General features: G+C 46.3%; 1 protein-coding gene across 3 annotated transcripts in view; it reads right to left on the bottom strand.

Annotated features, from left to right (window-relative positions):
• Nucleotides 1-1,907: 1,907 nt before the first annotated feature.
• STAG2 (STAG2 cohesin complex component) overlaps nucleotides 1,908-26,027 on the bottom strand; it is a 1,493,174-nt gene continuing 1,469,054 nt past the window's right edge. For all 3 annotated transcript variants that reach the window (XM_078688751.1, XM_078688750.1, XM_078688752.1), the window contains one exon: nucleotides 1,908-2,782. In XM_078688751.1, coding sequence (XP_078544877.1) covers nucleotides 2,759-2,782 — 24 coding nt within the window. In that variant the 3' untranslated portion in view covers nucleotides 1,908-2,758. The remainder of the gene's footprint in view (nucleotides 2,783-26,027) is intronic.

The following is a 26,027-nucleotide window of genomic DNA, read 5'->3' as shown; positions in this document are numbered from 1 at the left end:
AGTTAGAACTCCACTTCTTCTCTAGCCTTCTACAAGTTTGTTTAGCCAGTCTGAGCTCTTCATCGAACCAGGGTTCAGATGGTGTAGGTCGATTTTTATTACCGCGTTTAGCAGGAGATAAATCATCAATGGATACACTGATTCATTGATGGCAATCATCTGTAGCTTAGTAAAGATCAGAAGGAACTGGTATATTTGATTGAATTAAGGCATCAGTACGTTGGTCTTTCAATATTGTATGCCAAGGTTGAAAGCTGGAGATAGGTGGGGTCAGAGTAGAGAAGATCAGGAGGAGAATGAAAGGACACAGAAAAAAAGGGAACTGATGGTGCACTGGTGTGGGCACTTTACGGCTCCAGTATTGTCACTGTGGAGTGGTGTCAGGCACAAAAATATAGCGAGCTATAGAAAAGTTTCCGGGTCCAGTCTGGCGAGATTCACCAGCGGGGGGAACCTGTAAGTGTAAGTATCCATTAGAAATAGGCACACAGGTTGGCAAGTCTTCAATTACTCATACCAACTTTTTGGTCTGTCATACTTTATGTCTGTTAGCTATTTTATATATGTGCTTGCACACATGTGCGTGCACACACACTAAATAGGCTCCAGAGATCTACAGATGTAATGAACTTTCAAGGAATAATTATGGGAGGTATTTCATTTTTATTGGCAACCAAACCATTGGCTTCCACCAAAACCGACAGCTGCATCCATTTTTGAACATATTAATCAGTAACATTGAGATTTATCCTTTAGGCAATTACAATAGGGAATGTTTTACTGAAAATGTTAATATGGCATTAGTTATTACTCCCAACCAGGGTTGAACCAGAATAATCACATGACGTTATAAAATACATCTGAAAACAAACTACTTGCTGGAAAAACGTATATGCCAAGGCAACCTGAGGCACAGTTTAAACTGCAGTTCACATGATCAGATTTGTGCCACCGTCCATGTTTTGAATTCAGAAAAACTGAACATACAATGTACTGTATTTTCTTTTTATTCAAAAAGTTACTGTCTCAAGACATAAATACAAATCAGAAAACAGTAAATAGGACAATAGAATGTGGAGGACAATAGGTTAAGGGTAATATATAAAACATTTTAGCTGGCTGAAACAAGCTGTAAGAACTGCTTTCACAAAGAAATACTCATTTAAGAGTACGAAAACTCAACTTAGTTTAAAATCGTATGTACAAAGTCCTCAGCAGTTCCATTAATTGCAGTGGTGTGAAAAAGTAAATAGGCAGTAAGTACTCTCAGATTTGAAAACATTACGCAAGATGACGTATGTAGATGCGGTTTAATGTAACCCAATGACTTGGAAAGAAATAATCACATAATAACGTGTAATTTGGCTACCCCAGCCAGATGTTTGTCCGAGAAATAGAGAAATGTGCTTATTGCAAGCATTGTAAGGCATGGAATGATTATTTTTTTTTTAGAAATGATAAACAATGGACATAAAATATACACATGTAATAATATAAGTTATTTTCTTTTTCTTTAAAATGCTGTTTAGCTGCCTAGGCATTGCAGATTGAGGATGATGAAATGGCAAAACTTGGACTATGTTATTTGAGAAAGGACAAAACTATGTTTAAAGCTTAGCTTTAAAAGAATATTACAGTGTCTGTTTTATTATTAAAACTAATTTACATACAGAAGAAATGTACTGTAACCTGCAAATATGATATTTACCTGAAGACTGCTTGCAAAGACATATAGATAAAACAATATAAAATACAAATTTTAGAAATCATTTAAAAGCATGACATTTTCACACTTTTAACTTTCAAACATTGTTAAATTTCAATATATTTCTGAGATCTCATTTTAAGTTGGAATTCAAAAGTAAGAAAAAACTAAACAAACTGCGCAATTATAAAATCAGCACCAATTTATATATATATATATAATTTTATTTAAAATTTAGATCCCTATTCCCACACTCTATTAAGCTGTATAATTTTTGTTTAGAATTTTTCTGCAAACATTCTACAATAAGCTTCTTTTATTTGGAGACAAAATACAGTGGCACTACTGGAAGGAATTTCACAACATTACATTTTTTTCTTAAAGGACAAGCAAACTTTCAGGGTTACTACTAGGCAAGCTTGGATGATTTTGACACTTCCTTGCAGTTCCAGATTCTGGACATCCTTAAGACTGCTAATGTAGAAGCTCCTGGTTATGAAAATGGTTTCAAAGTTCCTCAGAAGAAATCCAACGTTCAGCTTGAAAGTTTTACTTCCATATATAATAGTCCAGCGTAAACGTTGAGCATCTATTTTCATAACTGCCAGTTTCTCACTGATCGAAATGCAATCCATTAATCGGTTTATCTTCCTGATGTAATCAGAAGTCCATTAAAGGTCTTGAATAGTTAGTACTCTGGAAACAAGTTTATCGTAGTTTCAGCTCTGTACTATGTACTTCAAAACATCCTTTGACCGAAGAAAAACAAAGTGGGAAAATACTTGATTTCAAAAACCTGATTGTACATAAATAGCTAAAATTTAAAAACAAAATGCATGTAGCTCATCCTCCAGTTGTTTACTTGTCCTTTACATTTCATTTTTTCAGGCAAACAAAACTGCCCCTCAATGCACTTAATCTTGGTAAGCATGTCATATTCTCCTTAGAGAAAAACTGTACAGGATTTCACTGTTTCTACCACAACTTTGTATTTAAAAATTATCTCTTCACTTAGAAAACGATTTCACCACAGATCCAACTGCTTAATTGGTATTAAAACATTGACACTCCAAGGACCTAAAAAGAGAAAAGGAAATGGAACTGATTCAATTTAATTTAATTTCTGAAAGAACATTACAACAGCATTTAAACCACAACCTGTTGTAAATCAAACAAACCCACTTAAAGAGCAAGTTACTTACCTCCAGTAATGCTTTTTGAGGTATGGCTATCTGGACACACATTACTCAGACCCCGAATAATCCTCAGGCATCAGATTAGATCCAGAAACTTTTCAGCAGTACCTCTGTGCACCAGGCGCCGTACAACTCCGCAATGACATGCCGAACCAACATAGGTGCCCCAGCCCTCGAGTGTGTCTGCACCCCCTGATGCAAAGTAAAAGCAAATTAGTGTGACCAGGGTGCAGATTCCTAGACTTGGGATCCTATGAATGGATCAAGCCTAATCACAGAATGTGGAGCATGGGAGGGTCGGTGAGGAATTTGCATCTAGAGTCTCTACCAGAAAGAGCCCTACCGAAAGTAACTTGTTCTTCTGATAGAGACTTCCAGCCACAGATTTCACACTTATCAATTAGATACCAAAGCAGTCCCAATTCAGGGAGGGCTGTAAATATACTCAAATCAGAAAGTCCTGCAAGACTGAGTGAGCAAAATGCCTGTCTCAGGGAACCTGATCGTCTGGACAATAAGTGCTTCGAGAACATATGAAGGGATGCTTACATAGCTGCCTGGGAGATGTCCAGGAAAGGGATTCCACATACCAATGCATTAGTAGTAGCTTTGGCCATGGCTGAATGAGCATGCAGTCTTTCTGAGGGCTTCTTTTTGGCCAATGCGTAGCAGACGTTAATACAGAGTACAATCAGCAGGATATATTTCTCTTCTGTACAGCCTTGCCCTTTTTCGCTCCATAGGACCCCCTCAAACAAAGTGGTAGCCCAACCGGGGTTCTTTGGAGCGATTTATGAAAAAGCTCAATGCACTTTTGGGGTTAAAGAGATGGGGGTCTCTACTCCTTCCTAGGAGGATGAAGCAGAGCATAGAACTTCAGTTGGATGATATACTGACCAACGTTGAATGACGTCACAACTTTAGGCAAATAAGATAATTGTTTCTGCAATACCTGTTTGCCTGGGAAGTATGCTATGCACAGGGGTTTGACACAGAGAGCTTCAAGTGCATTCATCTGCTGTGCCAATGTAATGGTGACAAGGAAGAATGTCTTGAGGGTGAGAAGCCACTAGAGGCAGCTGTGTATCAACTGAAGGGAGTGCACATCAAGAATGTAAGAACCAGGTGAAGGTCCAACTGTGGCACAACAAAGGAAACAAATGTGCCCCAATTATAATTCTTTTTTCTAAAAGCGCTTAACTGGAAACTTAAACAATGAAGGCTGAACTGGCAACTGCAAAAAACAAAAAGTCCCTTTAACTGTGCCCAAAGTAAAACTTTGCTGGGTAAGGGTAAAAAAGAAACAACAAAATGTTGAATAACTTCGTCTGTAGGGGGTCTATCAGCAGAGTCCTTCACCAACCCACAAATTTGTCACAACAGAAGGCATGTACAGGTTTAATCAAGGGACCCCTAACTGCCAAGATGTCATCAACCATCTCCGGATGAAGGTCGAATGTGGTTGATGTTGCCGCTCAATCTCCAAACATGCAAGTGGCGATTGTGAGGCCCGGGTGCAATATTTCAACAAGGGAGACTGAAGAATCACTCGGGACTTGGAGTAATAACTATAACAACAAAAATCACACTGGTCCCTAATAACAATACTTTAAATGCAAAGAACCGAATGATGAATAAAATGTATTCAAAGAGGTTGTTGAAAAATAATTTCAAGACACAGAGGCACACTGAATATTTGTGGAAATTAAATGTGCTTGGTGCTCTCTATAAAGGTGATACACTCAAATGATAAATTGTGATCAACATGCGTATCAACAAACAAAGGAACAGCACGGCCCGTTACAGCAGGCTCTCAATCATATAGGCTCCATGATTTTAAAATCAAAGGCTTTTAGATATCAATACAAATTTTGGGACCATCATCAAGACTCAGGGGGATATAACGAGCATGAAAGAGAGCTGAAACAGTTATAGAGAGAGGGGGATCAGAGTGAGGCTAAGAAAAAGAAAAGTGAGCCAGTACAAGACATAGGCAATACTCCTGAGACTGTACTTAGATTATGAAGAACAAGTGAGGATCTCAAGTTGGGATCCCCTTTCCAGCTGTGCAGACAATCAGCAGTTTGCACAGAGGTAGGGCAAAATGGCGGCCACTGCCATATCATGGTATAAAGGTCTACTTTCAGCCAGCTATCTGACAGGAAGAGACACCGAGCTGCCCTGGAAGAATTCAACAGAGGAATTGGTCTAAGACAAAACAAGCACTTCACACATAGAAAAGGAAATAGGACTACGCTTCTGCTGGCCCAGCTACTTTTATGAGTTATAGGACTATCTATCCGGCTCTAAGAACAGATACAAATGAGGCGGCCATCTTGCACCGCCACATTACAATGGCTTATCCCCATCAACGATCCATACAACACCCATTTGCTTACTCGCTACCGAGTACACAGATGAGAATGCATTCCTGCTGAACTGCTGTAGTTGCAAAGGCTGTAGCTGCCCCGTCTGTAGATACCTTGCCTTTCTACGACCTCCTAGAAGTCATCCTGAGCTTTATGCTCTGGAGCGTCAACAACCAGCCCTAGAGCAACAGCACGAAATCTCTATACTACTCACACTTTCCCCTCTACGGACGGCTCTGGAAACTCTAGCCTTCCTCATAGGGTACCTGCCCCGTCCCACTTAGTCACCATGCATACGCCACATCAGCCCACTCCAACCCCGCCTCTACGAACCACTAAAAAACGCACGGCCTGAACTCCTTCGCGATCAGCTTTTCCCCTAACCTCTCACCCAAAGCAAAAAAAATAATCTTTAAACAAAAACTGATCAGACAACCTCCTGAATCACTATTCGTGGACATCAATCACTGCGCCTCCAAAGGACAAGTAAAAATGGATCTCATCTTCCACACGGAAAGACCCAAAACATGGAACTCCATCCTCAGATCACAACTCAATATCTCTAGAATGACTAACATGTCCCTCACCCGCAAACTGAATTTCTCTGCCCCTAACCTCACTAGGCGAAATGTGAACTCCATTGCGACCATCTACTCCAATAGCACAGTCCTCATACAAGCCAACAATGACAACCTAGAAATCTTTGAAACTCGGAGAGCAAGATGGCGCCCGCATAGGTGGACGCTAGCGGAGCTAGGCGGTAGCGGTCCGATGTGGCTGGTGCGGGTTTGAAGAACAGAGTGCATCTCCTCGCGTCGGACCTTGTCTCTGCCCTGCCCCCCCACCCCCACGTATGCTGCCTTGCCGTAAAGGCCCCCGGCTTCAAAATCTCGGAATTGCCACTTTGTTGAGACGCTGTGTGGAGTCTTACCTGCGACACCTGCTGTTCCTCCGTATGAGGAAGGATTCCGTCATGGCTCCGAAGGCAGTGCAGAGTGGAGCGGCAGCCAAAGCGGCAGCTGCTCGCAGAGCGCGAAGCGAGGCTTCTCTCCCCTCTGGTGAGAGCGGCCCGGCCCCCACCGAAAACTCTCGTGAACAGGCACAAAAAGCACACCCGATGGAGATAAGGAGAGGGAAGGGCGGATCCTCGAATGCAGGTACCACGAGAAACAAGCCGGCTGGACCTTCGGTCGTAGACCTGCTGCAGCGAGGAAGAGAATCAGCAGCCACAGTGAGTATCGGTGCTGTGAGTTTGTCGGCTGAAAACGCTGGTGACGGTGTTGGAAGCGGAGTGGGAGTTCGGATGGATATTGCGGGGAACCCCGAAGAATTAATCAAAGCAGCTCAGGCAACTCGGGTCAAAGAGAACTTGTCGGGTACGGGTTTGCCTGATGCTATTGAAGGGGGTTGGGGGGTGGGGGGGGCTAGGGGGCGAGTGGCACTCCAGGAACAGAGTCCTGTAACCAGCCAGGGTGTAAAAAACAGACATGTGAATATCCCACCCATTAACAATGAAATAATAATAAGAGTGTTGAGGGGGGTGAGATCCGTACTAATCCAGCACCAGAGTCTATCAGTATGCCAGTAACTCAAGAGGTCGTGAACCATATAGACAGTCAAAAAGTATCTGGTGAACTAGAAGACAATTGTTCGCTGGAGGATAAAAACAGCTTGGAAGAGGAGAGGGAACCAAGTGACTGTTTTTTTTCCTTGACGGAGGAAGCTGAGTGGTCTGAAGATGTTTTAAGTACTTCGCAGAGAGCTAGTAGCCTGGAATCAGACTTGGAGGAGAGCGAGAAGGAATTATTTTCAGCTACTAAAAAAGTGCCAGGCCAAATGGGAAGGGAAAATAAGGGGAGAAAAGGTCTCTCATGGGAATATTCTGCGACCACCTCACTTTCAGGCTCCTGTGATAAATCAACCTCCCAGTTGAGACCCGAAGATCCCCCTACGCTCGAGACAATCCATCAGGCTATACTTGCCCACAGGGATGAGGCACGCCAAGATAGCAGAAAAATGCAGGCTGGGATGAGGAAAATGCAGGGCGTGGTTAGAAAACTATCAAAGGCATTTTCGAATATGGGGGAAAGAGTTGCAAACCTGGAGGAAAGGGTGCCGAAACTGATGTGGACAAAGCAGTTACGATGGTGGAGGCCCATCATCTCCAGATCAAGGACATACAATGGAAGTTGGAAGAGGCCGAAAATAGGCTAAGAAGAAATAATTTAAGAGTTCTGGGGGTACAGGAAGGTTTAGAGGGGTCCGACACCAGGAACTATGTAATCAGTCTTTTTTTAGTAGCTTTTCCAGAATTGTCCGAATGGAACTGGTCGTCTGAAATTCAAAGGGCCCATCGCATCCCCTTTAAACAGCGTACACCGGTAAAGGAAGGTGACAAACCTCGGGCCATTCTGGTCTTCTTTGGAAACTTCCTCTTGAGGCAGTCTATATCAGAATAAGCTAGACCCGACGCCAGGAGATCAAGCAGAGAGGTTTTGTTTTTCGTGAGGCCGGACTTCTGCCTTACAACGGTAGAGAGGCGTTGGAGATAAAGGCAGATGCTGAAGCCGTTTCAGGATAAAAAAATCCAGGCATATCTGGTTAATCCTGCTCAGCTAAAAATCATTAACCAGGGGACCACTCATTACTGCACCTCCGAGATTAAGGCAAAGGAGTATCTGGACTCACTGGACAAATAATATGGTGTGGCTATGATAATGGTTTGAATTGTTAATAAGAGCTGTGGGGGAGGTGATAAATGGTTAGGATGTTAGTTTAAACTTTGAGCCATGATGAGCTGTCGAAAATGGGGAAGAGAAAGTGTTAGTGGGGCTGCACATTAGGTGACTATATTCTTTATATAGAAGGAGTTGCTTTCTTTTCCCTCAGCCACACGGCTCAGAAGCTTGTGTTGTGTTGTGTTTTAGGACATGCTACCTTCTAGCACCACGTACATCACATACACAGACTTAGGTCTGAGCGCTGTCAGGGAGGGGTAGGCAGCTTTCAGGCGGGGGTGGGTGGTGGGTCACTGGATGGGAGGGGGTTGGTTGTGGGCACTTTCGGGGGCGGGTTGGGTGGGCAGTTGGGGGTAAAAAGAGAAAAAAAGCAATAGATTAGGTGTGTTACTGTCACAGTTCCAATGTATGGAGGGTCATCTCTTGAGCAAAGGAATGATGAGAAAACTTAGGATCTGCTCTTTAAATGTAGGGGGTCTGAATGACGGGTTTAAAAGGCAGAAACTAGGACATTTTGCAGACATGAACCGTTTGGACGTCCTATGCATTCAGGAAACGAATTTGCCCTGGTCCAAGAAACATCTGTTAAACATTAAGGGTTTCGATCTTGTGGGGTGCTCTACACAAACATCCATGGTCAGGGGGGTTGCCATACTGGTTAAAAATAATCTGGGTGGATGTAAACGTTCTATATCAGATGCTTGGGGGAGGCGGGCTATAGTCGAACTTAAGATAGGGATCACATTGTGTACAGTTTATGGGTCCAATCAGGGCGAACCTGACCTATTTGATAAACTGGAGCTGGAATTATTGAATTGGCCATATCCTCTTATAGTCTGCGGGGACCTTAATATATCTGCAAATTTTACTAGTGGAGATAATAATGTGTTGTATGCAGGGCGTAAACCTAAGGTGTTTAGAGCTTTATCCACCTTAATTAACATGCACAGTTTGCTGGATGTTTGGGGGTTTAAGGAACCATTGAATCCAGGTTTTACTCATTTTTCATGCCCCTACAAAAAATACACCAAACTGGATTATTTTTTCATCTCACGTACTGAGGCAGGAAGGATAGGGATTCGTAAAATGCCGAAGGTAATATCAGACCACAGCCCATTGATTCTAGAATACGAGATGGTGAATGTAGTAAACCCCCCCCCCTAATAGGTGGACGTTTGAGAGGAGACTATTACTAGACCCTGAATTTGTGAACCATATTAAGAACTGGACCCAGGGCTATTTCGATATGAATAGGTATAGTGCTCCTCGTAACTTCATTTGGGACGCCTTCAAGGCAGCATTAAGAGGGTAGGTAATCAGTTATTCTGCTAGCCAAAGGAAAAAAAGCTCCGGAAGTACACGAGACGATAGTGGCTCAACTAGTATTGGGAGAGGAACAACATGTAAGAGATATCGCCGAGGGGAAAGATGCAAATGAAAGCCTATGCAAGATTCTAGCTCTTAAGGCAGAAATTTATAAGGTGGATGCTCAGAAAAGCGCTGATGACTACCAGGTACATAAGGGAAGAATGTACGAGACTGGGGAACAGGCTGGTAAGCTATTAGCATTGAGGATTAGGCAGGGGTTTAGCAAAAATCTGATGGGTAGAATACAGGTTAATAATCAAGAATATACAGAACCAGAAGACATCAGAAGGATATTCATGGAATTCTACCAAAAACTGTATCAAGAGGAGACTAGGGCAGATCCCCTCAGTTTAGCATTTGAGGACTGTGGACACCCTCTGACTTATGAAGAGAGGAATATATTAGATAGGGACATTGAATTGAATGAAGTGGTAGTGTCACTGCAGAACTCACCAGCTGGCAAGGCCGCTGGGCCAAATAATAAACCAGCTGAAGTGTATAAGTGTCTGCAGGAAGTTCTGGCCTCAATATTATTGGACCTATTTAGTGGTATTTCATGTTCTGGTGTAATTCCAGACTCATGGAAAGAAACGAATATCATAATCTTCCATAAAAAGGGTAAAGTTAAGGAGGACCCCGGGTCGTACCGTCCAATATCCCTCAAATGCAGACACTAAAATCTATTTGAAGGTCTTGGCTAATAGGCTGGGAGGGGTCATTGGTGGTTTGGTCTCCCCTTGGCAGCATGGGTTTATCCTGGGTCAGGGAACAAAGGACCATATAAGGCGTGCTTTCACGCTGTTTGATGCACTTGCTGCCTCGGGGGTCGGATCGCCATGATCCTTCTCGATGCCGAAAAAGCAATTGACTGCGTCACCTGGATGTATTTACGGGGGATATTGGAACGGAGGGGCTTAGGCCCTAAAATAATTAAGGCAATGTATACCAACCCATATGCTAGAGTTCAGTTAATGGGTGGTGGCTAGGACAGAATTTTCATCTCCCGGGGGACCCGTCAAGGGTGCACTTGTTCCCCAATTTTATTTGCCCTATATATAGATCCGTTAAGAAGAAAGATTCTGGGGTGTAGGGACATTAAAGCAGTGGTACAGAATGGATTCAAAACAAAAGTGTTAGCCTATGCGGATGACATACCAGTTATAACTACAGATCCTCACACTGCTATGTCTGCTCTGAAGGCAAATACCTCAGAGTTTGGTTGTTGTTACGGGTAGCTACTTAATGAAAAAAAGACCCAGATAGTCTGCTCAAATAACATCGCAAAGCGGGATGGTAGATATACAGACTCGGCAATCTACTTGGGAGTTAGAATCAGCTCTTCAATGGAGTCTATAATTAAAGAAAATTATGAGCCGTTGGTTGACTCAATTATATCGGAGCTAAAGAGGATAGATGTCATCCATCTTTCATTAATAGGGAGAATTAATGTCTTAAAAATGACCATGCTTCCGAAATTGCTGTATCTTTTTCGATCGATCCCGCTTATGGTGGGGGAAAATGTGTTAAAATCTATCGAATCAGCATTTAGCAATTTTTTATGGCAGTATGGAAAGATAAGAAGATCTCTAAAATATTTGTCGTTGCTGCAAGAAAGAGGAGGTTTGGGGGCACCGAATATTAGGTATTACGTAGCGGCCTCTCTGTTTAGCCAAATGGCGATACTTGTGGACAACACCTTTGGTTATCCTAATAGCCAATCTGTAAGTACCTATCCCCCCTATATTTATGAATTGTTGTTGGGGAAAGAAACAGTAGGGTTCTTGCTCCGTAATACTGACTGCTGATACTATAATAAAAAAGATATAAGGTGTTGGATAGTGTTTGAGGGGTGTGGAAAGTGGTCAGAAAGGCGCTAGGAATTCCGAAATATAATTATTATACATCGCTCTGGAAGTCAAACTCTTTCCTCATCTGAGTAGTGATGGAGGGTGGGTTGCTTGGGAATTGCAAGGAATTAGCAGAATAGGGGATTTTTGGGAAGGCGCTGCCTTGATGAGCGTTATGGAGCTCCAACAGAAATTTGGGGTTGAGGGTAAACATAGTTTTAAGTACATGCAAATATTCCATACCCTAATGTCCATCAGACCCCGGATTAACCCAGGTGGAAGAATCAAGAAGATCGATTATGTTCTAGGGGGTGGTACCAGGATCGGCACGATATATGGGGCTCTATCTGATACACTGCAAGACGATATGGAGAAGGTGGAGGCTTCGGGGCGCTGAAGTTAGGGGACCCAGATGTGGATTTGGATAGAGCGCTGCAGATGGTTAGTAATCTATTCCGCTCATCGAACCTTAGGGCACAACATTATAAGACGCTGTATAAGCTATATTTTACTCCAGCCAAGCTGTTTGAGTGGGGGAAAAGAGATGACCATAGGTGCCCACGGTGTTCCTTAGGGCTGGCAAATTTAGTGCACATGTTTTACGAATGCAATGCACTGAACAAACTTGGCGCGGAGATTGAAAAATTCTGGGAGGGGCTGCTAGGGATTAAGATCACCCTATCCCCGCTATTGATGATATTTGGAATGGATTCGAAGTTAAGATTGAAAAAGGAGGAGGAAGCTTTTGTTTTTATTTGTATGTTAGTTTTAAAAATACTTGTGGCTGCACAGTGAAAGGATTCCTCGGCACCCTTTTTCCAGATGAGGCTATCAAGATTGCTTGGCATCCACAATATGGAAGCGTCCTTGTACTCCCGCAGGGGTAGAAGGATGAGGGAGCTGGGGCAAAAAATGTGGGTCCCCCTTTCGAGCTGGAGGGATGCTAGAATCTAGTAATTGATTGATACCCTGCTCTTTTATTCCTCGGATAAATTCTGACCCATATTTAATCATGGTGTATTAATGTATTTATGGATTTTTATGATGAACTGTTATTACATTTTTTGTAGATTGATTGGTATTGCATTGGAACATCTGTTTTAATTGGAACATTATTTTTGTATACACCCGATATCTATTAAATAAAAAATAAAAAAAAGAAATCTTTGAAACTCTGCCCATCCCTCCGGACTTCCCCCTCCCCCGCCATCCTCCCCTGCCCACCCATCCTCCTCTCCCTGAAGAACCCGACCCGCCAACAGAACTCACCCACCATCCCGGTGCACCCTAGTAATAACACCTGCCTCCCGCCACGAGACACCACCTCCAATACTACCAAAGAAAACAAAACCCCTCTACCCCCCCTTCGGCAACCTCCTTCTCCCGACCCCCGCCCTCCTTCCCTCCCAACCGACTTTGAACAACCTCAACACACAGTACGTGACTCCCAACCCCCTCCCCAGTCCCTCATGCTATTTAACATCCACGCCACAACATGCCCAGCGCCTCCATGTACCACCACCCCCGCCTAGATCCTACATGGACACCTCACCCACTAAAGGGCAACATAACAACAGTAGACTCCCCCCCCACCCCCAGGTTTAACTTTACAGCACAGAACACCCACACTGACAGAGACTGGGCAGTGGCTCACCATGCTTGAAAGCCAAATTATCACCATAATCCAGGGTCTTAGTGAAATCCTTACCAACCTCGCTGCACCCATAAGGCCTCACCATTACCCTTCCTTCCCCTCTCTCTCTCTCAACAGATGCCTCGCAATGCTCCCCATACGGAAGGGATCTCTACCCCCGCCTCTCTCATCGAACACAGACACCAAAAAGAACTAGAGATGTCACTTCTGCGAGTGAAGCGGCAGCTCTCGCTTCCTCGTACGACAATCGTATTACTGCCACCACCCAAACCAAAATACAGGTGATCCCCGGACTGGGAATAGAAGAGGCCCCTCCGAAATCCCCCCGACCCCCGGCCACACGCACTATCATCCCCACGGTCCCCCGAACGATAAAGCACATAACAGACGTCCCCAACAAACTGCATGCTCATAAACTGCAGATCAGCCACCAAGCATGCCACAGAGCTAGCAGAATCCATCTTCACCCACGACATAGACATAGCATTCATCACTGAGAAATGGCTAAATGACTCCTCATTTCCACTCATGGATAATCTTGTTCCCCATGGCTTTATCACCAACAAAGATAGAAAAGATCAAAGAGGCGGAGGCATAGCCACCATCCACAAAAACAATATTTCCATGACGGGAATAGACTCCTTAACCTACAACACCTTTGAGTGCCTAACCGCCAACATTAACATCAGTAAAAAACGCACAAGTTACAACTTGTGTAACGATATGTCTGTAAGAGACATTAGTTAGTGATAGATTCTTTACCTTAGAATATCCCAAGGCGTCAGACTGGATCTGTAAAGTTTTGCTTAGTAGTACCCCTGCGCGTCAGTAGGTGGCGTCCTACGGCTCCACGTCTATCACTGGCGTCGTCAGCGCTGAGATGACGTCACAGAGTACTTAGGCACCACACATGCGCGCTGACGTCAGTTCTGTACACGACTTTCCGACCCAGAAACGCAGAGCCATGAAAGATACTGACAATTGGAGCAAAAACCTAGGGCCCTGAAAGGGATGACGTTAACCCTAGTAATCAGTTCGCAGAACGGGCAGGATGGGTGGGGAGGTAAGGAATCTATCCCTAACTAATGTCTCTTACAGATCTATCACTACACAAGTAGTAACTTGTGCATGTGAAAAAGAGAAGTTAGTGATAGATTCCTTACCATAGAATAGGTATACCAGCAATACCAACCCCGGTGTTGGGTCTGCGAAGAAGATTACACCAGAAAGTCACGGAGCACAGGACGGCCAAAGAAGCAGTCTCTCCGGACCGGATTGTCAAGGCAGTAGTGCTTGGTAAACGTGTGCAGCGAAGCCTACGTAGCTGCCTGACAAATGTCCTGCAAGGGAACGCTACATCCCAAGGCAGTAGTGGCTGTAGTTGCCCTGGTGGAATGGGCAAGCAGTCCCACAGGAGGCTCCTTCTTGGCCAAGGAGTAACATGCTTTGATGCACAGAACGACCCACCGGGAGATGGTCCGTTTGTGCACGGCCTGACCTTTTTTGGCGCCCACGTAGCTAACAAAGAGCTGATCATCCACCCGGAATTGCTGTGTATGCTGCAGATAGAAAGCAAGCACACGTTTTGGGTCCAGACGGTGGAGCCTCTCTTCCTCTCTGGAAGGATGCAGAAGCAGGAAGAAGGTGGGCAAAGTGATGGTCTGCCCTATGTGGAAGGGCGTGACAACCTTTGGCAAGAAAGGAGGACGGGTCCCCAGAACCACCATGTCCGGATGAATAGAAAGGAAACGAGGTTTGGAAGAAAGAGCCTGGAGCTCACGCACTCTTCTGGCAGAGGTGATGGTCACCAGGAAAGCAGTCTTTAAGGTGAGAAGATGCAAAGGAAAGTTATGAAGGGGCTCGACGGGAGCGCACATCAGAAAAGTCAAGACAAGATTCAAGTCCCACTGAGGCATAATGAAGGGTACAGGTGGAAACGTATGCACAATGCCTTTAAGGAAACGGTTAACAACCGGGGACTTAAAAAGAGAAAGCTGATCTGGAAGCCGTAGAAAGGCGGAGATGGCCGAAAGATAACCTTTGATAGTGCCCAGAGCAGAGCCCTGCTGAGCCAAAGAGAGAAGGAACAGAAGAACCTCAGAAAGAGGGGCAGAAAGGGGATCCACAGCCTTTGCTGTGCACCATGCCACAAACCTGTTCCACCTGCAGGCGTACACCGTTATGGTAGAGGGACGCCTGGCTGCCAGAATGACATCACAGACTTCAGGAGGAATATCGAAAGGTGTCAACTGTCATCGTTCAATCTCCACGCATGGAGGTGGAGGCTGGACAGGTTCGGGTGGAGGACCGTCCTCTGCTGCTGCGACAGAAGATCCTCTCGAAGAGACAGACAGATCGGGGGATCGACGCTCATACTGAGTAGCTCGGGATACCAAACTCTTCGAGCCCAGTCAGGAGCCACAAGAATGACTTGGGCCCAGTCGCGGCTGATGATCTTCAGCACTCTGGGCAGAAGTGGTATAGGCGGAAAGGCATACAACAGATCACAACTCCACTCGCGACAAAAAGCATAGCCGAGCGAATGCCGCCTTGGAAATTCCAACGCGCAGAACTGATGACATTGCACGTTCTCTTCAGTGGCGAATAGATCTACTCAAAGCTTTCCCCATCGCTGAAAGAGACCTTGCGCCACCTCAGAGTACAGACGCCATTCGTGATCCATCAAGCACCAGCGGCTGAGTTCGTCCAACCTGGCGTTCAGACAACCTGCCAGGGGTTGAACCACCAAGGTAATGCCTTGACGTACCAGCCATGTCCAGAGGCGCAGAGCCTCCTGGCATAGGGTCCAAGACCCCACCCCGCCCTGTTTGTTGCAATAATACATGGCGGTGGTGTTGTCCGTGAACACCTGCACTACACTTCCCCGGACAGAGAGAAGGAATGCCTTCAGTGCAAGTCGGATCGCTCGCAGCTCCACAAGGTTGATATGGAGCCGGGACTCCGCCGGAGACCAGAGGCCTCTGATCTTCCCATCTCAGAAGTGGCTTCCCCATCCCAGGAGGGATGCGTCCGTCATCACTGTGTGCTCGGGTTGGGGAAGGGAGAGGGATCTGCCACTGACCCAATCACGATTCGTTAGCCACCACTGCAACTGTCGTGCAGTGTCCTCTGAGATCTGAACATGGTCGGACAGGTTGCCCTGATGTTGCGCCCACTGGAACTTCAGGTCCCCCTGCAGAGCCCGCATATGCCACATGGCATGTGTCACTAGCAGAATGGCGGAGGCCATCAGGCCCAGAAGCCGGAGGGTCATCCTGACCGAAACCCCAGATAGTGGCTGAAAGATCGGAATCATAGCCTGAATATCCCGGACTCGCTGCTCGGGAGGATAAACCCGAAACAGCGCAAAAGAGGCGGGAGCCATCAAAGGGCATGTCCATGAGCGAGCCCTCGACATCGGGCGAGAACCCAGTTGAACGCAACCAAGGGTGGCGCCAAAACGCCACAGTCGTGGAAATTGCCCAGCCCAACGAATAAGCGGTGTCCAAACCACACCTGATGGCAAACTTAGCCGCATCCTTATCCTCAGCAATCGCCTGGGAAAGGGCAGCCTGGACCTCCTCAGAACACTGTGGCAAGACCTGAGTCAGGGAATCCCACACAGCGTGGGAGTAATGGCCCAACAAGCAGGCGGCGTTAACTGACCGCAGCCCTAAGCTGGCCGAGGAAAGCAACCTCTTGCCAAACTGCACCAGCCGTGTAGAGTTTTTATCCTGCGGAGCCGTGGTAAAGGCACTCTGCAACGTTGAGGCCAGAATGACCAGGCTCTCAGGCGTAGGATGAGTGGTCAGGAAGGCAGGATCACCAGGCCCTTGTGGCCGGCCGCAACCAAGTGCCAAAAAGGACTTCGGTAAAGGCCTCATTGAAAGGGAGCAGTGGCTCCGACGATGCAGACGCCGTCTGGAGGAACCTTGTGGCACCGGGGCCAGAGCCAGCGGCACAGGATCCTGTGGAGCCGCTGGGCCAACAGGATCTGGACACGGGACCGCGGGGCCCGAAGGTGCGCCGGTGGGAGCCAGGGGCCTAAAAAGGCTGTCCATAGCAGCAAGAAACTCTTGCAGCTGTTCTGGATTCGCCGACGGACCCGGGTATAGCGGGCAGGCCGAGGGACTCCCCGTCTCCAGAGGAACCGCAGGGGCGGAACCCCTCTCCCCCTCGTCCGCCTCCAGAGAGCGACGGGTGGACGTCAGAGCGAACACGCTTCTTCGACTTCTTTTTATGGCGTTGCTTACCGGAATCCAAAGGCGAAGACTTGGAGCCAAAGGAGTGACGACTCCGACCCGCGAGCGATCACGGGAACGGCCATAGACCCGGAGAGGACTGCCGGACCTCCAGCAACTTCCGGCGGGGCTCCCGCAAGGCCTTCGGGGCCATGGCTCGGCAGTCTCAACAGTCTCGGGAATCATGATCGGTCTCCAGGCAGTAGAGGCACATATCGTGGGGGTCCGCCCCCGACATGTTACGGCCCACAAGACTTAAAGCCGGGCATCCCTACGTGCATCAGGAGAAAAAAGGGGAGACAAAAGTCTCAAAAGGAGTAGTCAAAAAGTGACTGAGGTACATGCTCAATCCGGATCTGCGCTTTCTGGCGCGGAAAAAGAAAGAACTGACGTCAGCGCGCATGGGTGGCACCTAGGTACTCCCAGCGACGTCATCTCGGCACTGACGGCGCCAGTGACGGACGCGGAGCTGCAGGACGCCACCTACTGACGCGCACCGGTACTGCTAAGCAAAACTTTCCAGATCCAGTCTGACGTCTGGGAATATTCTAAGGTAAGGAATCTATCACTAACGTGTCTCTTTCAGATAAAACACTCACCTGCCACCTCATTTATCACCCCCAGGCAACACCACCACATTCACCGAACACCTGTCCGACCTGATTGCCCACTGCTTCTTCGAGATATGAACAACCTTATTCTGGGCGACCTCAATCTTCACTGGAATGAAGAAAGCAACCTGCTAAACCAGAACCTGAAGGAGCTGCTTCACAGCAACAACCTTACACAACACTGCTTAGAGGAAACCCATTACACAGGAGCCATCAAAGACACCATTATCGCCCTGCAAGACACGGTCATGATAGACCGCATCCTGCCCGTGGACTGGTCCGACCACCACTTAATACTTTTCCACCTCACTCAGCCCATCACACCTAAACCCCCCACCCAAGACCCTCCAAAATGAACTAGAAACTTCACCCAGATTAACATGACTGGTCTAGAGGGAAGGTTTAACTCTCTCCTCACTGCCTCCATGGACGATATATCCACAACTGAACTCACCGCCCACTACATCACACAAACATGGCATCCATTCTAGATCAAGTAGCCCCCTTAAAACTAAACAAAAAAACAGGAACATCCAATCCAGATCTTGGTTCAACACGGACATTACCAACGAAAGAAGACAACAAAGAGCTACAGTAAGACTATGGAGGAGCAACCCCTCATCAAACCTACTCGAACAAAGCAGCCCGAAAAAAAAAAGCACATCAGCAGCGAAAAATCCACCTTCTTCTGCGCCACCCAGGACAATGCAAAACAGGCCCAATGTACTGTTCAAAATCATCAGACAATAATCCTTCAAACCCGTGGAATCCTCCCTACAGGCATCCAAAGACTTGTGTGAAAACTTAGCCAACTTCTTCAAAGATAAAATCACCAAGATTGAGCTCTCACTGGACATCAACGTCAACCTCGTCTGCAAAAACCTGCCTCCAGTGACATTTCGCCCAAGCACGTCAAAAAAACAGGAAGTCCTTCAACCCCATCCCCGAAACCGAGATCCTCAAACTGATCTCCACCTCCAAACCAGCCTCTCACATCCTTGCCCCGATTCCCACCGAGCTGACCAAAAAACAGTCTCTGGTGCAAGATCATTAACACCTCCCTGAGAACCGGCATCATAATTGAATGCCTCAAAGTGGGCCAAGTCACGCCACTACTAAAAAAACAGGCCTCCAACAACTGACTCAGCACATGGATAACATCAACCTTCTTGACTCCCACCAATCGGGTTTCAGAAAAGGCTACAGCATCGAGATCGCGATCCTTAACATCACAGATGACATCCACAAATCCCTCAATACCGACCAATGCTGCCTCCTCATCCTACTAGACCTACCTGCAGCCTTTGACACAGTTGAGCACCAACTTCTTATCACGGCTTTACAAGAAAGGGTAGGTGCTGATGAGGGGGTACTACACTGGTTCTCTTTCTTCTTACACAGCCGCTCACAAAGGATAAAAGGAATATGCTACTTACCAGTATGCATCTGTTCTTGGCATGTAGAGCTGCAGAGTTGTACATTTAGCAATAGATCGCCACCTTGTGTTGGGCTCGGATGATTGCAGGTTGTGGTCTTCTTGAAAGAAGTCTTTGTAGTCACGAGATAGGCGACTCCTCCCTTGGACAATACTGCGCATGGTCATCGACTCCATCCTCAGATTGTTTTTCGCCATGATGGGAAATGATGGAGTTAGTATAAGAAAAGAGAAAAGGATGTCCATCCGTGTGCATCTAAGTAAGATGAGTACTGGAACGGATACAAGTCCCGGGGAGGCGGGAGGGCATGTACAACTCTGCAGCTCTACATGCCAAGAACAGATGCATACTGGTAAGTAGCATATTCCGTTCGAGGCATATGAGCTGCAGATTGTACATTTAGCAACGATTGTGCAGCAGTGTCTCCACTAGCGGTGGTCGCTTGTATCCGTTGCAGCATACTGAAACAGTGTTTTAAGTACAGCTTGGCGTACTGCAGCTTGCTGCTTGGCTTGCACATCAACACAATAGTGTTTAGTGAAGGTGTGTATTGTAGACCATGCTGCTGCTTTGCATATGTCCTCTAATGGTATGTTTCCTAAGAAAGCCATAGAGGCTCCTAGTTTGCGAGTGGAGTGCGCTCTAGGAGGAACTGTTAGTGTACGTTCTGCTTTTTGATAGCATATTTGAATACACTTTACAATCCATCTGGCAATTCCTCCTTTAGAGATGCGATTGCCTTTGTGTGGTGGAGAGAAGGATACAAATAGTTGTTTTGTCTTTCTGAAGGATTTTGTCCTGTCTGTGTAGTATACTAGAGCTCTTCTAACATCTAGGGTGTGTAGAGCTCTTTCTGCAACAGAGTCCGTTTTTTGAAAAAACACTGGCAACTCTACTGATTGAGGTGAAAAGGAGTAATGACTTTTGGCAGGAATTTTGGATTGGGTCTAAGAACCACTTTATTAGGGTGTATTTGAAAAAATGGTTCTTCTATTGTAAATGCTTGTATTTCACTCACTCTTCTGAGAGAGGTAATGGCAACAAGAAAGGCAGTTTTCCATGTTAGGAATTGCAGTTCACACTTGTGTAAAGGCTCGAAAGGGGGACCCATAAGTCTTGTAAGGACCACATTTAGGTTCCATACTGGTGCAGGTGGTAACCTAGGTAGGATTATTCTTTTTAATCCTTCCATAAATGCTTTAATTGCAGGTACTCTAAATAGAGATAGATGCTGCCTATTTTGTAAATAGGCTGCAATTGCTGCTAAATGCAGGCGTATGGAAGAATAAGCCAAGTTAGACCTTTGTAGGTGTAGAAGGTAGCAGATGATATCTTGGATGGAAACATCCAATGGATCAATGTTGTTATTGTTACAGTATATTGCAAATCTTTTCCACTTGGCCGCATAACATGCTCTGGTAGTGGGTCTTCTAGCTTCTTTACTTATGTTCATACAGTCTTGTGGTAGGTTTAAGTAACCGAACTCTAAGACCTCAGGAGCCAGATCGCCAAATTCAGTTGGTTTGGGTCTGGGTGTCTTATTTCTCCATGGTTCTGTGTTAACAGGGATGGCATGAGCCGTAATTTTTGATGTGGAACCAGTGAGAGATCCAGCAGTGTGGTGAACGACGGCTGACGTGCCCACGTGGGGGCCACTAGTATCAGTTTGAGAGACTGTTGTCTGAGCTTGCGTACTACTAGTGGAATGAGTGGGAGAGGCGGAAAAGCGTACGCAAATCTGCCTGACCAGTTCATCCATATCACATTTCCTTCCGATTGTGGGTGTGGAAATCTGGCGGCGAAGCTTGGGCATTTCGCATTTTCATGTGTGGCAAACAGATCTATCTGTGGATGCCCCCACCTTTGGAAGAATGGTTGGAGAACTTGTGTGTGCAGCTCCCATTCGTGAATCTGTTGTGACTGACGACTCAACAGATCTGCTATTTGATTGTGAATTCCTGGAAGGTGTTCTACTGTCAGGTGTATATTTTGAGGGATGGCCCATCTCCAAATGGTCTGTGCAAGTTGGGACAGTTGCACAGAGTGTCCCCCCCCCCTGTTTTTGTACATAATACATGGCTGTCATATTGTCCGTCCGGATTAGAACAGCTTTTTTTTGTACTTGTAAGGTTTTGAGTGCTAGGAAAATTGCTAGCAGCTCTAAATGATTGATGTGTAACTGTTTCTGTTGATTGTTTCATTGGCCCTGTGTGGTATAATGCAAGAGATGGGCTCCCCATCCTGTGAGGGATGCATCTGTCGTGAGCACTGTTTGTGGAATAGGGTCTAGGAACGGCCGTCCCTTTGTCAAGTTTTTGGTGTTCCACCATAGCAGAGAGCGATATGTACGGCTGTCCACCTACACCAGGTCTGTGAGCTGACCTTGAGCCTGATTCCACTGCTGTGCTAGACATTCTTGTAGCGGGTGCATTTGCAGTCCTGCGTGAGGGACTATGAAGATGCAAGATGCCATCATGCCTATTAGTTTCATGAACACTCTGGCTTGAAGAGAGTGTTGGCATTGAAAAAGGGAAACTAAGTTCTGAATGCTTTGAATCCTGGCTTGACTGGGATACGCTAGAGCTACTGAAGTGTTTATGGTAGCTCCTAGATATTGATGAACGTGCGAAGGCTCTAGGTGCGACTTGGTGTAGTTTATTGTAAACCCTAAGTTGTGTAATCTTTGAATCGTTTGTTTTGTGTGTTGTACACACTGGTTGAACGACTGCCTTTATGAGCCAGTTGTCTAGGTAAGGGAAGACATTTATCTGTTGTCTTCTGAGATGTGCTGCTACTACTGCTAAGCACTTTGTAAACACTTGTGGTGCTGTTGTGACCCCGAATGGAAGGACTTTGAACTGATAGTGTTGTCCTTGTATGACAAATCTTAGATACTTCCTGTGTGCAGGATGTATAGGCACATGAAAGTATGCGTCCTTTAGGTCTAGTGTTGAAAGAAAATCTCCCTGTTCTAGCAATGGGAGTACTTGTTGTAAAGTGATCATGTGAAAATGATCTGATTGTATATAATGGTTGAGGGGCCTGAGGTCGAGAATTGGTCTCAGTGTCCTGTCCTTTTTGGGGATTAAGAAGTACAGTAGTATACTCCTGTTCCTTGTTCTTGTAGAGGAACTACTTGAATAGCATATTTTTCTAGTAGTGCTAGAACTTCCTGTTGAAGCAGAGTTATGTGTTCTGTGGACATTGGACGCTGCCTGGGTGGTATGTTTGGGGGGGTTGCTGTGAGTTCTAGGCAGTAGCCATGTTGGATAATCTGTCTTACCCACTTGTCTGTTGTGATGGAATTCCAGACAGGTAGGAACTGTGATAGTCTGCCCCCCACAGGAGTGGAATGCTGTAGGGGAGGCAGAGGGAAGTCACTGTTTGGGAGTGGAAGAGGAGCGGTTGTTGTTATTACCTCTACCTCTTCCCTTGTTGTTATTGCCTCTGTATCCTCCTCCAAAGTAGCCTTTATTAGAGGAGGTCTGCGTGTGTGTTTTAAAAGATGATGTGGTATCTGCGCCGGTTTGCTTGGAGCCTCCTCTATAAGAGGAGCGGCGAAAAGAACTTCTGGTTTGAGTGGATTGTAATGCACCCATAGACTTAGCAGTGTCTGTGTCCTTTTTCATCTTTTCCAGTGTATTATCTACTTCCGGCCCGAACAGTTGGTTCTGATTGAAGAGCTGGTTTAGGATGGTAGTTTGTACTTCTGGTTTGAAACCTGAAATGGGTAACCATGCATGACGTCTGAGAATAACACTGGTGTTAACTGCTCTGGATGCTGTGTCAGCTACATCTAGTGCGCATTTAATTGACGCATTAGATATTAATTTGCCTTCTTGTAAGAGCTCTGCTGCCTGATCCTTGTATTGATCTGATAGGTGTTCCATTAGCTTTTCTAATTGGTCGTAATGAGCCCTGTTGTATCGTGAGAGTAAGGCTTGTGTGTTTGTTATGCGCCATATGTTTGTTGCTTATGCAGCAATTCTTTTCCCTGACGCATCAATAATCTTGGATTCTTTGTCAGGCGGAGGTGTGTCACCAGGAGTTTGAGAATTGGCCCTTTTAGGTGCATTTGACACTACCAAAGAGTCTAATGGCAGATGTCCCTTAATGTATACTGGATCAGCTGGTGCTGGTCTGTACTTTTTCTCTATTCTGGGATTTAACACTCTACACCTTACTGGATCTTTAAAAAAGTCCTCCTCAATGGCATCAGAGTGCATAGGAACCCCATGGTAAAGTGCAGCTCTGTTTACTAAATGATTAAACCCAATACTATCCTCTGGAGGGGAGGGTTTTGTTGGGTAGTACTGAGGATCAGGGATGTCTGGTGCATTGTTTGGTGCAAAATTATATGCATCGTCTTCCTTGGGATATTCTGGGTTGATATCCTCATCTAAAGGGTATGTATGTGTCTCTGGTACATCATCCCCCCACCCAAATCATACTCCTCGTCAGTGTGGTGTGATGATGCAGGAGATTGGATAGGAGAAGTTATAGGTTCAATATATGGATTAATAGGAGAGGAAGAAGGTGAAGGAGAGGAAGGGTGCATTGGAGAAGTTACACAATCCTTTTTGGCAGGAACCACAGGTTTAAGTGGTGTGTCTGCTGGCCTTTTTTTGTAAGGAATTGCTTCCACATGTCCAGTTTTTGGGTTAATATGGACTTTTGTCTGTCTAGGATCTGGTGTAAACAGATCTTCCTCCTCTATAATCTTCTTCGGCGTCGATTTTTTTCGGTGCCGATAGAGGTTGCTTAATGTTCTTTGCCTTAGAAGGAGTGATCGAGTCCTGTGGCAATATTTTCGGTGCCGAAGGTGTCCTATGTTTTGCCGGAATCTGGCTTCCCTTCTTTGTTTTTGGAACTGGAATGTTTCGGAGTAGAAGCTTTCGGCTCCGGTACTGTCTTTGGCTTCGGCACCGATGTGTCTTTTTGTACGGGTGCCGAAGGGTCTTTGTCTCTGGGCACCGAAGGACGTTTTGGCTTCGGTGTCGACAAGTCCTTCGGTGTCAAAGGATTTTTTGGTGCCAATGGAGGAGGTGGAATTGGCACATGTTTTTTCGGTGCCGAGGCACCGGAAGGCATAGTCTGTTTCCTCGGAGCCGAGCCCAAAGGCAGGGCGGTAGAGGGTAAATTTCGGTCTCGACTGGGCCCCATGGGCGGAGTGCCGACCGTTGCCTTTTGTTTGGGTAGTGTGTGTTGTGCAGGGGCAGAGGTAATCACGGGTTGTCGAGATGGAATCGAATCGTCCGAGTCCTCTGCCCCCGATATGATCTGGAGATCAGGCGAGTCTTCCTCGGCGACGAGTGGAGCCTCATCTTCGATCGGATCTTCATTCGCGAAGACGTCTTCTTCGACGATCTCCTCCTCAAAGATGGCCTCCGGTGCAGGCGCTGATCTCCTCATCTCGTGTCGACGGGCCCTCCGACCCCGAATGGTCTTTTTCGATCGGAAGGAGGCACAGGCTGTGCAGGTCGAGTCGTCGTGTTCTGGCGAGAGACAGAGGTTGCAAACCTCGTGTTGGTCGCTATGAGGGAATTTTGCTCGACATACCGGGCATCTCTTGAATGGAGTTCTGCCCATGAGGCGTAGGCCGTACGGCGCCAATAGGCCCAACGGCCCGCGTCGACGCACCGGGATGTAGCTGGTGATGTCGAAAGTTTGTTCGAAGTCGAAGAAGTTTATTTAAAGTTTCACGCTTCGAAAATGCAGAAAAGTTGTTTCCTAGCCGGAGCGGAAAACTTTCATCCGAACCCAGTGGCGGAAAAAAACAATCTGAGGATGGAGTCGATGACCATGCGCATTATTGTCCAAGGGAGGAGTCACCTATCTCGTGACTACAAAGACTTCTTCCAAGAAGACAACAACCTACAATCATCCGAGCCCAACACCAGGTGGCGATCTATTGCTAAATGTACAATCTGCAGCTGATATGCCTTGAACATAAAAACCTGTCAACAGGGGCGTCCCCCAAGGTACGGTGCTCTCATGTCAACTGTACAACATATACATGGAATCCCTCACCACCCTCCTCAAACATGCTAACATCCCTTTCCACCTCTATGCAGAGGACACCCAAATCTATCTTGAAACCTCCTCCATTGATGACATTCACAGACTAAACGTCACTCTAAAAGAAATCCAACATTGGCTATCGCTTAACCACTTAAAACTCAACCAAGATAAAACCGAACTACTCATCTCCAACAAAGAGGAGAACCCTCATATTTCAGAATGGCTAAAAGCTTTGGATTCTCATAACAAGGGAATCAGGTGTGACTTTGGCACGTTGATAGTGAACCCCAGCGAATGCAGGAGGTCCGCCATAATCTGGAGGGAGACGACAGCCTGGGTGAGCCCGCCTTCAACAGTCGGTCGTCGAGACAGGGGAAAGACTGGAAACCCTGATCTGCACAGATGACCTGCGACCACCACCATCACTTTTGTGAACACCCGAGGGGCGCTTGTAAGGCCAAAGGGGAGCACTGTGAACTGAAAATGCTCGTGGCCTACCATGAACCGTAGGTAACACCGGTGGGCAGGCAGGACAGGGATATGAAAATAGGCATCCTGCAAGTCTAACGCTACCATCCAGGGTCGAGGGCAGACATGACCTAAGCCAGTGTCAACATTTTGAACTTCTCCTTTCGGAGGAAGCGATTGACGTCCCTGAGATCCAAGATAGGACGCAGGCATTTGTCCTTCTTGGGTACCAGGAAGTAGTGGGAATAACAACAACAACCTACTCCTGGCACATGGACTAGCTTGATGGCTCCCTTGGCCAAGACAGCCGTAACTTCCTGACGGAGAAGGGACAAGTGATCGTCCGACATGCGATGGCAGGCAGGTGGCGTGA

This window comes from Lissotriton helveticus, chromosome 4_1, assembly GCF_964261635.1.
Source record: "Lissotriton helveticus chromosome 4_1, aLisHel1.1, whole genome shotgun sequence".
Lineage (NCBI taxonomy): Eukaryota > Metazoa > Chordata > Amphibia > Caudata > Salamandridae > Lissotriton > Lissotriton helveticus.
This window is presented reverse-complemented; position numbering and strand designations above follow the sequence as displayed.